The following is a 13,422-nucleotide window of genomic DNA, read 5'->3' as shown; positions in this document are numbered from 1 at the left end:
TTTAGCTAAAGTGCCAACAATCTCACTGTGAGAATATATTCTAAATTAGCCAAATTAGAGATAAACTGGATTGGCTAAAATAATATGCTAGCTAATAAGCTTATTTATTAATCTCATTATAAAACACAGATCTCAAGATCTACCTGGTACTTGGTGCAACATATTGCCTGTTTTTTTTTCATGATTTTTTTTGTGGATAAATTTGGACCAAATGTATTAATTTCCTATCAGCTATAGATCTTGATCAAAATGTTGGCCGAAGGTAACAAAAGTTTGACATTCAAAGGTTTTTGTTGTTGTTGTGGTGCACCTTTACAATGCTGTGCTTGTCGCATTGCATTATGGGTTATCTATGTATAGGTAATAAAGTAAAGTGACTGGTCTTGGACAGTAAATTAAAACTGATTTCTATTTTTAGATGCTTGCTACACTGCTAGTGGTCTATCATATAGAGGCACATTAAATGAGACTATATCTGGCTTTGTCTGTCAGCCATGGCACTCTAACTGGGTGAGTATTAAATACAACATTGTCAAGTATTTGCTCTTTTAGACATGCATCTCTGATAGAAATGCACATCAAGCAATAAAATCATTAAATTATATCAAATTATAATGATAGATACACCTGTCAAGTCTAAATATAAAAAATGGTATAATAAGTGATGAAGTTCAACACAGTTAATTAATTAGATCATTGTCATTGTGATCCATTATTAAATTTGATTTGCATGGGTCAATCTGAATTTGGGTACTCAATAACCGGTCTTGATTGGATCACGATACAGGACTCTAAATCCAGTCTTGGTTGGATCGCGATACAAGAACTCTAAATCCAGTGTTGGTTGGATTGCGATAAAGGAACTCTAAATCCAGTCTTGGTTGGATCGCGATACAGGAACTCTAAATCCAGTCTTGGTAGGATCGCGATACAGGAACTTTAAATCCAGTCTTGGTTGGGTTATGATACAGGAACTTTAAATCCAGTCTTGGTTGGGTTATGATACAGGAACTTTAAATCCAGTCTTGGTTGGGTTATGATACAGGAACTCTAAATCCAGTCTTGGTTGAATTCTGATACAGGAACTCTAAATCCAGTCTTGGTTGGATCACGATACAGGAACTCTAAATCCAGTCTTGGTTGGATCATGATACAGGAACTTTAAATCCAATCTTGGTTGGATCATGATACAGGAACTCTACATCCAGTCTTGGTTGGATCACAATGCAGGGACTCTAAATCCAGTCTTGGTTGGATTATGATACAGGAACTCTAAATCCAGTCTTGGTTGGAACTCTGAAGAAATGTGGCTTGAACTGCAGTAGCAATGATGATTGACAGTGCCAAATTGAATCATGGGATATCTGGCTCATCTATTAATTAAACTCTAATCCCCTTTGCTATAAGTATAATACCAACAATCACTCATCACGTCTGAATCAGTGTACATCGGCTTTACATCTCAATAGATTTGACGTTGCATCGGGAATTGAGACAAGCTCTTTTGGATATTGTCAGCTTTGAATATACAATTCAAATTGTGTAAAATTGACATCCTCTGCAAACATTCTGTAAACAACTTTCTTATTATTTTGCATTGTTCAATTTCTAATAATTTCTGAATCAATTTTTGAATGCTGTTTTCTTCTTTTCCTTTTTAATTTTATATTCTAATGAAATGTATTGATTTTGATCACAATTTTGTACCGTAATAGTATCTTATTACCTATGCCGTTTGTTTTGGCTTTGTCTGCATGGTTACCAATGGTTACAATTACTGAGCAGTTTTTCAACACAAGCCTTGTATTCTCGCAGCCATTGCCAACATCATCTTTGACCCGATCACGGCCATTGTCAACTTTTGTCGTTTTTGTCTACTTTTTGGTGTTATAAATGTTGATCAGTGTTTAGTAAATGTCTGATTTTTGAAAATTTGATTTCAATAAAACAAATGAAATTTAAGAAAATTCTAAAAAAAAATTGCTTGAATATTATGACAAGGAAAAAAGGTGTCTGGAATTTGTTTGCAGTGTACGCTTTTCGTACAATTTGTATCATAACGAGATTCAGTATTCTAGTCATTCTTGTCGTTTTGTGCTCTTTTCAATTCTATTACACGCATGATTTGGTGTGAATTGGGAACTCTTGAATAGTAAATGGCAGTAAACGCCATCTGAATGTCGTTATCACATTTTTACTGTATTTTTTTTGTATGAATATATGCATCTGAAAGTTATAAGACAGTTGACCTATAATTTAATGCATGCTTGCTCAGAAAAGCGTTTTAAGAATTTTTATATAAAAGACTCACAAGTTGAAAAAATTAAAGCTTGTAAATTTAAAAAAATAGTAATTCTATATTTTTTGTCTGCAGTTTTCATATTTTCTCATATTTCAAAGTGAAAAACTATTTTTTTTGATAAAACATTTTTATTGATTTTTTTTCATAATATTCATAATGTAGTTGCATACTAGTGTCACTTTGCGACACAGCTTTTCCAAATTTCAAACTTTTCATTATTAATTCTGATTCAAAAATATGATAAAAACAAATAACATATATCATTTCAGTCGTCATGTTATGATTTTTTTCCTTCTTACAGCCGCACCCGCACACATTGACAGAAGAGACATATCCAGAGATTGGTGGGGGTCACAATTACTGTCGCAATCCAGGCAATATGCTGGATTCCCCATGGTGTTTTACAATGAATGCAGAGACAAGAGTTGAGAAATGTGACATTCCAAGATGCTGTAAGTTTTAAATCTGTTAAAATCATCGTTGGTATCTTTAGGCGAAAGTTTACTATTTAATGTGTCAACATCATATTAGATAATTACGCAATGAAACCATCGTCGGTTATTGTATACCGCCAAATTTTCAACATATATAAACAAGAAAAGTCTAAATCTAATTTGCTGTAGTTGTAAACATGTTTGCTTGTAGATATGTTTTTCTTTTTTGGTGCAGACAAAGACAGATTTGATCTATCGTACCACCATAACAATAACCTTATTTGCAGAGGTGTGCACATCGTAACTTCACATGACAGTCACTCACTAACTAGCGAGGGTGTAATTTCTTGTAAAATCTGATATCAATACCTTTTATACCTTTTTGTCTATTTTGATGTTAATTTTGGTAAAACTAATTGCATTTCCATGAAATTTAAAACTGTTTCAACTGTATCTGCAGAATCTTATATATGAGCTGTTCTGTTTCTTTTCAGATGACCCAGACTCGGCATTGGCCTCGTCATCACCGAAAACCGGAGCTGGAACCCTAATAACGTAAGTCTGATTGTTGTCATTAGAAAATTATATATCTTTAAATAATTTGACTCCTTTCATAATACTGTGATAGTTTATTGTTATTGATAATATTTTATGTTATTTGCTTCCAATCCGGAAATGAAACATTTTCACTTTGTATCATGATTTACTTTTTGTTTGCAGTGGCAGCAACAATGACTACCTCAGCTTAGAAGAACCCATGAACAATGTCACACTACTATCTGGTGCCAAAGCGGTTCTACGTTGCCGAGTAACTGGAGAGCCTCAACCAACCTACTACTGGTATAAAAACGATGCGCCTATTACTCCTAAGCGGCAACATATCACAATTAAACAGGCCAATTCCGGATCCAAGTTGATAATGCGTGATGTGGATACCGTGGATACTGGATATTATAAATGTGTAGCCGAGAACTCCGCTGGTACGGTCTCTACGCAGGGTATACTCTATGTTAAAATTGGTAAGTCTCAATCTGCAATGACGTTATTGTGAAGCAAGAATCGTTGTGTAGTGTATGTCATGTAGTGTAGTTGTTGCATCAGGACCCGACTTGAAAACTTACCACTCACTGAGATGTATTCTGTGGGACTTGGGGCAGTGGCATGTGTTGACATCAGTAAACTTTTGAGCATTATGAAGTCAATAATTTCATGTTTATAATATTTATTTCTCCAATGTTTATTTATTTGGCAGGCCCCTTTCCATCGCCAGCTTCAGATGAAAGCATGTAAGTAAGTTCTGTGTACTACCTTTTTGCAAAACAAGAGTGTGGTATATCTCTTGCACACAAACATGAATATATGTTTTATTGTATTATTGTGATACAGAAATCTAATATTTTTACAACATTACACATCAGGTGCTGGAATCTTGTGTGTTCTCGTTTCATGATAAAAATATCTTTTTGATTTTGGAAAAGCTGACCACATTTGTGAGTGATTTATAGTTTGTCTCAAAATCATGACCAGGTTTTTAAAAAATGAGTGTCAATTTCACCATGTGAACTTGGTGGGTGTTCCATGTACTACCGGTACTTCAGCATCAGAATTATACTTCAGCAACTATAACAGGTCCTAAAGGCCATGTCCTGGTATTTTCGCAGGAGGAGGAGAAGTGGGTGGGTGGGGGGTGGGGATACTGCACTGTCACTGGCAATGGGAATTTCCTTTTTTTCCCAAAAGATATAAGTTGGCGTTGAAATTTAGAAACCGTTAAACCCACTAAAAATTTAGGTTGAATATATGAAATTAGAGCTTTAGGGGTCGTCTGTTTTGTGCAGTTGTGTATGTTGCCTCTAACTTGAAGCCATTTTTATAATTCTATTGAATTTTGTTTTTCTCTTGTTTTTCAGTGAAGGTGGCTACTGTAAACCATATACTGGCACTGCTTGCGCAACTTTTGTCGGTAATGCCAATATTTATGTTAACCCCGAGATGTCCCAGAAATCTGTAGAAGAAATACTAATGGCTGCTTTTATGATTATTGAATCATCAACTGATCTTTCTGACCGATGCTCTGAATTTGCCATTCCTTCCCTCTGCCATTATGCCTTCCGACTATGCGATGAAACCACGACTGTAGCTAAGCCTCGTGATATATGCCGTGATGAATGCGAGATTTTGGAAAATGACATTTGTAAAGCAGAGTATGAATCTGCAAAATCTAATTATCTTGTTAGTAATCATTACATTTTGCCCGTCTGTTCTGAGCTGCCCCTCCCGGGATCTAATGGAAGTTCCAACTGTATCCGTATTGGAATCCCAGATGTGAACCAAGGGGTCATAGGTAAAGATTATTCTTTTATTAAACAATCATATAAAAACAAAAGAAGTTGATGTTTACTGGTTGATGGCGCTGTTTCTTTTTGGGTTTTTGTATTTACAATGAGATGTCTATTCAGTGCTGTCATTGTCGTCGTTATTTTCAATAAAATTAAAATTATCAGTGAGTTATGAACTGTCTATCCTCGGGGGCGGAGCTACGTCACAGACGTTCTACGTTGCTAAGACGCGCATCACTGTACCACGTATTTCTATGGGCTTTGTGCGCGCTGCTGTGGAACACCGGTGGAGCCGGTGAAAATTCGAGAAAACAATACAAACTCAACTTTGAAGTAATCCCGAACAACCAAATTTATATATGTTACACACGTAGGGCTAATCTTGTTACACTGTTCAGAGGAGTCTCAACAATCATCCCAAAGTACCGTTTTCTGCGAGTTTTGGGCCTTTGTTTTCACCGCCGCGGGTTGCCAGGCGGTGAAAATGCCCGGATGACCGCCCCCGAAGATTAGAGCTGTATTTACACTGTGAAAACAAACAATTTAAATGAATATTTATTTGTTTTTCTGACAGACCATAAATGTTACAATAACAGTGGAGGTGGTTACCTTGGTAAAGTTAATGTGACCAGAACTGGAATCCAGTGTCAGAAATGGAGCAGTACTGAGGTGAGTAATCGATTAACATACCAACACACACATACAAGAAAGTCAGCTATGTACAATAACCATTGAACATGCCTATCGTATTTGCTCTATTAGTAACGCTTACGTAAATTACAGAGGCCTCTATGGTCAAAATAAGTCATATTTTAATGATTTAGTAAATGTGATTTTTGGTTTATATGTGCATCTATTGACGATAAATGTTTTAAAACTCAAAAATATATCATACTGAAACTGACGTTATTGATGTTTGGGTATCTAACAAAGCATTAACATGTTTACATTTTATGTTAACAACTACTGCAAAATGTAAAATGATGGTGTTTTATTTTGTAGCCCCATGTTCACGACCTGACACTGGCCGATTATCCACAGTTGCTAGGAGATCACAATTACTGTCGTAACCCTGGCAACCAGCATGATGGGCCGTGGTGTTTTACAGTGGATCCCAAAGTTCGCTCCGAAAGATGCGATATTCCAAGATGTGGTGAGTGCATGTGAATTGGTCAATCCCCCCTCCCCCAAAGAAGTTGTACTATTTTAAAAATGGCAGGAATAATTTTTATACCTTTGAATGGCAAAACACAGCTGTAATATAGATATTGTGTATTTTCTAAAATGTATCTAGAGGATGATAATTCTAATACATACCAAAGATCACTGTTGCTGTACATTGATGTTGGATTTCTTACGCACCCCGGTTGATGATTGTCAGTCATTCTTTGCTGAAATCACATGACTTTTCTCTTTCTAACCTAGGTGTACACACTCCTAACAGGAAGAAAAACAATGAAGTGTTACTTATATTAGTGCCAAGTATTGCAGTGCCACTGTTCATTGCACTTCTGTTTGTATGTATATGTATGTGTCGGCGTCAATCGCAGCCAACCAAAGGAGGATACACCGGATCCACCCATGCTAATGGTCACATGCTAGAGTTGGCTAATTTGCATAACCACAATCAGGTATGTTTGACCTCAAAACACTGTTACTGACATGTCATCAAGCTTTTGAGCACAGTTTTTGGTGATGTCATTAAGCTTTTGGGCACAGTTATGGTGATGTCATTAAGCTTTTGGGCACAGTTATTGGTGATGTCATTAAGCTTTTGGGCACAGTTATTGGTGATGTCATTAAGCTTTTGGGCACAGTTATTGGTGATGTCATTAAGCTTTTGGGCACAGTTATTGGTGATGTCATTAAGCTTTTGGGCACAGTTATTGGTGATGTCATTAAGCTTTTGGGCACAGTTATTGGTGATGTCATTAAGCTTTTGGGCACAGTTATGGTGATGTCATTAAGCTTTTGGGCACAGTTATGGTGATGTCATTAAGCTTTTGGGCACAGTTATGGTGATGTCATTAAGCTTTTGGGCACAGTTATTGGTGATGTCATTAAGCTTTTGGGCATAGTTAATGGTGATGTCATTAAGGTTTTGGGCACAGTTATTGGTGATGTCACCAGGTTTTTTTTGGCACAGTGATTAGTGATGTCATCAAAATGTGTTTTTTGCAATTTACATAGTGTTGTGGAACATTTCAAATCTGAGAAAAAATTTCAATATTAATGTAAAAATTATCAGAAACCCAACTGTCTTATATAACAAAAATCACTGTCCATATTTTACAGGTCCATGTGAAGGAGCTTCCGTTTAATATGATCATATTTCATGAGGAGATAGGCGAGGGTACTTTCGGCAAGGTGTATCAGGGTGAGGTTATGGGAATGGACAAGGATCAAAGTTCCACAAAAGTCGCGATAAAAACTTTGAAAGAAAATGCCTCTCCCAAAGCACAAATGGACTTCCGTAGAGAGGTGGATTTGATGGCAAGCTTGGTTCATCCAAACATTGTTCGACTTCTAGGGACATCGATGACAATTCAGCCATTTTGCATGCTGTTTGAGTATATGCCAGAAGGTGACCTTCATGAGTTTCTTATACGTCATTCACCGCATTCTGACATAGGAAGTAGTGTAGATGATGACACGCAGTTATCGCTAGATCACACAGATTTCTTAGCTTTCGCCATTCAAATTGCCAGCGGTATGGAATACTTAGCCAGTCGTCATTTTGTTCATCGGGATTTGGCGGCAAGAAACTGTCTCGTTGGAGACAACATGTTTGTTAAAATTTCAGACTTTGGACTTTCTAGAGATATCTATTCATCAGACTATTATCGTATTCAGAGTAAATCATTATTGCCCATTCGATGGATGGCACCAGAATCGATATTATATGGCAAGTTCACCACGCAGAGTGATGTGTGGTCATTCGGTGTACTGCTCTGGGAAATATTTAGCTTTGGACTTCAGCCATATTACGGCTTTAACAACCAGGAAGTGATAGAAATGGTCAGAGTACACAAGCTGCTTCCTTGTCCCGACAACTGCCCATCGAGAATGTATGCCGTCATGCAGCACTGCTGGCGAGAATTGCCAAGCCACAGGCCGTCGTTTACTGAAATACATGCTCGGTTACGTTCCTGGGAAGGAGTCCCAACAACAAACCACAATGGTTCGCTAAATCACACAGTATTGAATACAGAGACTGCCAACACAACAATTACGCCATTATTGAACCACACGTCATCCTCATCGTCACATACCCGGTCTTCAGACAGGTCGTCATCAGTGTCCCGTAGCAACCCTTCAATAATTCTACCGAATGGGTCATGCAATAACACAAACCACACAGAAGTTTAGAAGTACATTATATTATATAAAGACTGAGTATACTCTAATGTATATATATATATTATAGAAACATTTCTTCATGAAGTACAAGACATTTTTTTTTACATAGGGCCAAGGCTTGCCATCTCAGAAAAAAATAAAACATTTAGCTTTTTTCCTATTTTTTTTTGTAAATTTGTAACAGTTTATTTCTATTATTTAGTAAAGTTTTTTGTGAGATATTGTTTTTTCATTATTTAATTTAATGGCCATGTATATTAAGATAAAAGTGAATTCAGCAATTTAATTGACTGGTACATTTTTTGTCTCACTTTTTGTGTTTTTTTCTTTTTCTGTTTGATTGAGTTAAATAATTTGCTGCTAATATATAATAGACTAATTAATATAAAATAAAAATTTATAATAAAATGGTTGATAATACCATTGCAGCAGCAGCCTCTATTTGCTATAATCACGTTTTGGCGCATTTTTATTCTGACCCTTGTGACATGTGACAAAAAATACGGTAGGAAAACTGAAAATTGTAATCATAAAAGATATTAATTTCAGTCTAAACAGTGACTGCTGCTGCAAATTACTTTTAAAAAAATAGTAAAAGTTTTTCAATTGTATATACACTATGTAAAATGATTTTTCTGTTAACGCCATGAAGCTCATGTCGACTGCAAGCTTTATATATTTCGTCTGTGAATAGAGTGCTGTAAAAAAACATCACTGACTGTGTGAAATCAAAAGTAATTTTTCTATTTTTTTTTTTATGTCTCTGTAAATATTCCTGATTACTATATGGCTGCAAAGTGAAGTGTCTTGACTGGTTTAACCATTTGAATGCCAAAGAAAACTTTCACAACATAAACTTATAATAATATTTTTCTTATTTTAGGAAGTGAGGATAGATAATGACCATTTGGACCAAAATAAAACAAAAATTTCCAAATTGGTGGGAAACATGTCAGACTACCATTCGTAAGTGTAAATGAATAAAATGTAACCACTAAGTTTCCATCCAAAGTGATGATAATCTGTAGGGTCATTGAAAACAGAGGATGTTATCATTGGTAACTGATAACAAAATAATTTGAAGTTGCTCTGAGAAATAATTGGTTGCTGTAGCCAATTACTATAGCTTGCAGTAAAAGTTGATATGTTCCAATTAAAATATGACTAACTTGTATTCATTAATCTAATTAACACACATCTGAAATGACATTTGTGGTATTCAGTAATGCATTGTGCACATCACGTAGAAAGCTGCAATGTTTTTAAAAAATATTCTGTAAACAGTTTATTCCTCTGTTGGTGGTCAGTGCTCAGGGACTTGTCATTATTCATCCAGGGGAGGGATCTGAAAGGGAGAAAATAAATTACAAACAATGTTTATTACATTTTAGGTAAACAGTTAATATAAATGAATTGTTTGATTATTTAGTTGAGGTAGGGCACCACCTCCTCCCTTCTCAAATGATGAATAATGATGATGTATTCCTATAATTGAAGATTTGTTTTGTTGGAGATTTTTGTGGTTGTCACAACAATTGATAATTTAATGGTATATTTGTTACTCGTATAAGAGTTTTGTAGTATATATGTATATAATATACTTTAGTCATGTGATATCTGTTTCTGTGCGGTTTGATATCGACGTCTAAATATTAGGATCAGTGTGCCCTCTAAGTTCATATCAATGAAACACCATTGACACACAAAGATTTGCTGTGAAGGGAAAAATACATTGATATAGTGATATTGAAAAACATCTTAATATAGTTATGAAATTCGTAATTTAGTAAAATTAAATTCTCATTTTATAAACAAAATAAGTAAATACAAATGAAATCGGGGGATACAACATTTTCTACTAATATAGTCACAATTTAATTTTTTCCTGAAGACAGACCTCCTCCAGTAGTCAACAACCTGACTCAACTTGATTTTGGGGGATTCTATTTGACTCAAGATTTTTACAAAATCATTTTTGTTAGATGGCACACTGATTAGGATTTCTATGTATAAGATGTCTGAAAACTTAGGTACATTTATTTCTGACGTAAGAATGTATAATAAGATGTAGATTAGATGCATTAACTAGGGGAGTGGTGATTTGTAATGGTATTCTGAGGAACTCTTCAATATCTCTAAGTGAAAATAAGTCAGTGTTGATAATATGAGTGCAAATTGTATTAGAAGCATAACTATGTCTTGTCATTCAGTGCTTTGAATAGTTACCCCCCCCCCCTTCCTCCTTGTACATAAAATTATATTGTTTAAATCCTGTGATGCTGGTTACCAGTGATATTTTATACTAATTAAAACAAATTTTATTCTCATAAAAGTGTAAATTAAAAAAAAGATGGTACAGATTCTGTTAAAAAAAATAATCTGGATATTATAAAAATGAGATGTACGCAGTAAACAGGTCTTACAGACTCCCCCCCTGGTTTACTCTTTGACTGATAAGCACTTCTAAATTCTCAGGTTGAAAGACAAAGTCAAGTTTTGTCAATTTCACAAACCAATCTTTTGATTGAGACAATTATATACATTTTGGTCAAAATTAACAAAGAATTCATAGAAAAATACATAAATATGGGCAAATGTTACATCACAATTTTGATCGGTTATGACATTTTATTATTTTTCTGAATTTACCTAACCAGTTTTCTGCCACTGCTGTCGTCTCAGAACTTTCAACCGATGTTACCTGCAAACCTGTTAGTTTAGTGGTAACACTAAGTTTGGTCTTTAGATAACAATCCAGTAAACTGCCTCTTAAACTGTGAATGGTGAGCATTGCCAGCTTCCATGGTGGTCAAATTAAATGATTCTTTAAAAAGTTGTTGTATATCTGTATTACAAAACAATTGAAATAATATTGAAAATGCATTTTTTTTTTGACTATAAAAAGTAACTTAACAATTTGGGTTATTTATTTAAACTGCAGTTTAGTTGTCTTTCTACCAAGCTGTCAAGTGATTTGTTTATATGCTCATATATTTATAGCCTTATCGGGTACATTTTAGAAAGTGAATAAACAAAGCATATGAATATTTAATGACGTACAGACTCCATTGTTATTTTTGGATAATTCATTGTTGTCAGTGATGATTGATAATGCTATTTCAAGCAAGCATGCATGAATAAATGAGCAGATGGTGTGAAAGTATAAGATAATGTTCTTGGATATGGAGTGATTACCGTAGTCAACTGGAGTTGTAGACTGATTGTGTTGGCATCAACGTGTACAAGTGTTTTCAGGTTTCTATTGTTTACATAACATTTCCATATTAAAAATATTACAGGTGGACAATGTTAGACTGCTTTGTGAACTCATTTTGGCTCAAGTACAATTCTGATGGTTTGAGTTTGTGATTACATTTTCCAAAGATGCACACAAACAAAAGTGAAGTGATGATTCAGTGAAAGTAAAATTCAGCAAATATTTAATTATATATTTTACGCCATCTCGTCAAAAATCGATCAAAAAGAATTCCAGCTAAAATAAAGTATTTTACAGTACATATTCTTCCTGGTACTAATTTCTTCACTGTACTATCTATCTGCCATATGGCAGGTTATGAGTACAGGAGTTCAATCAATAAAATATAAAACTTGTGTGGTCGCTAAGGTGGTCGCTGAAACTCCCTACTTTCAGGAAGAACAAGCAATCAGAGTGGAGGTTTGTATAGCAATAGTGGCAACATGTAAGTGCTTGGTAAATTTTTTCTTGGTAGCTTTTGAGTGATTGTCCGTGTCAACTTTTTACTTTTTCGACTTTTTGTTGAAAACTGCAAGTCTGATTGCTTTGATATTATACATACGAGCATACAAGTATCTCGGGCAGACCTCTCAGATTTGTTCATAACATGCTGATATCTTCCAATCTCTAATTTTGATGATCATTTTTGGAAAAAAGTGATATTTTTTACTTGTTGAAAAACCTCAAGTCCGATTGTTGCTTTGATATTATACATATAGGTACTACAGGTAGACCTCTCTCAGATTTGTTTATTTTCTAATTTTTTGAAATGTGCATTACTAACAGCAGAGCTATCTCGGAGGCTACTTGTTTCCATTAGATATTAGTAATACTTCGTCAATCTGATTGTAATACCTAAATACATGCATAGCAACATAAGTACCTGGCAGCTAACGTGCCTATTTCTTTGTTTAATATTTTTCATTCAAAGACACAGCCAGGTGCTGGGGATTTTCTTGGTTATCAAAGAATTATCCAGAACTCTTAGCGCAACAACGAAGCCATTGACTTTTATCTTATAAATATTTATAAATTTCACAATTCAAACTGAAATGGTTTTTATTGGAGCTTTTTTCAAATGATGTTGTTGTGCATTGTGCTTGTTGATTGTCTGGTTTGACTATTAAAACTACTGTTGAAATTTAAATATTTATGAAGATGACGGGAATGTTTTTGTTGCTCTATTATAGCTCCTTGGTTGCCTCAAGAGTCTGATTGTAAACTAAGTTTGGTTCAATATTGACAAAATTAGCTATCCAGAAATTTGGAGAAGACACACACACTAAAAATGCAAAGGCTCATGGGTAGATGCTTGTTTGTAAACAATGACACGCTATAGCCATCTGACGCATGCGCAGGTGACGACTTCCCCGCTTTAAAGCAATTCGATAAGATGTGTTTATCCTGCACCATAAATATTACCGTCACGTACATGTATAGTATGTAATAGTCGGACGCTTTCTTAAACAATAATATGCAAGTACAGGTAACATAGGATTGTGGGTAATCGCAGACACTGCAGTGCAGCAGAAATAACATCGTACGTAACCGAAATCCAATTTTGCTTTAATGTATTCCCTGTATCATATAAACTAATGCGCGGTGAAAATTGCTCAGGTAAGAACGGCACGAGTAGTAATGGCACAGTGTCTTGATCTGACAAATAAAAACAAAGACTGTTTCTGTTTAGCATTCATAATGTAGTTGGAAATGTATAACACTGGTATTTTA

General features: G+C 35.0%; 1 protein-coding gene and 1 long non-coding RNA gene across 4 annotated transcripts in view; both read left to right on the top strand.

Moving 5' to 3' along the window:
- LOC100329057 (receptor tyrosine kinase-like orphan receptor) overlaps positions 1-11,487 on the top strand; it is a 60,292-nt gene extending 48,805 nt beyond the window's left edge. For both annotated transcript variants that reach the window (XM_085503403.1, XM_085503402.1), the window contains exons 5-14: positions 419-510; positions 2,604-2,754; positions 3,231-3,291; positions 3,457-3,755; positions 3,989-4,022; positions 4,647-5,080; positions 5,650-5,744; positions 6,078-6,228; positions 6,501-6,706; positions 7,371-11,487. In XM_085503403.1, the coding sequence (XP_085359529.1) occupies positions 419-510; positions 2,604-2,754; positions 3,231-3,291; positions 3,457-3,755; positions 3,989-4,022; positions 4,647-5,080; positions 5,650-5,744; positions 6,078-6,228; positions 6,501-6,706; positions 7,371-8,444 (2,597 nt within the window). In that variant the 3' untranslated portion in view covers positions 8,445-11,487. The remainder of the gene's footprint in view (positions 1-418; positions 511-2,603; positions 2,755-3,230; positions 3,292-3,456; positions 3,756-3,988; positions 4,023-4,646; positions 5,081-5,649; positions 5,745-6,077; positions 6,229-6,500; positions 6,707-7,370) is intronic.
- Positions 1-13,422, top strand: part of LOC102802515 (uncharacterized) — a 494,330-nt gene that overhangs the window by 418,102 nt on the left and 62,806 nt on the right. The gene's annotated exons all lie outside the window — the stretch shown is intronic.

This window comes from Saccoglossus kowalevskii, chromosome 9 (assembly GCF_978046115.1).
Source record: "Saccoglossus kowalevskii chromosome 9, keSacKowa6.1, whole genome shotgun sequence".
NCBI classification, from domain to species: Eukaryota; Metazoa; Hemichordata; class Enteropneusta; family Harrimaniidae; genus Saccoglossus; species Saccoglossus kowalevskii.
Note: the sequence above shows the minus strand (reverse complement) of the source record. Positions and strands in the feature narration are given on the sequence as shown.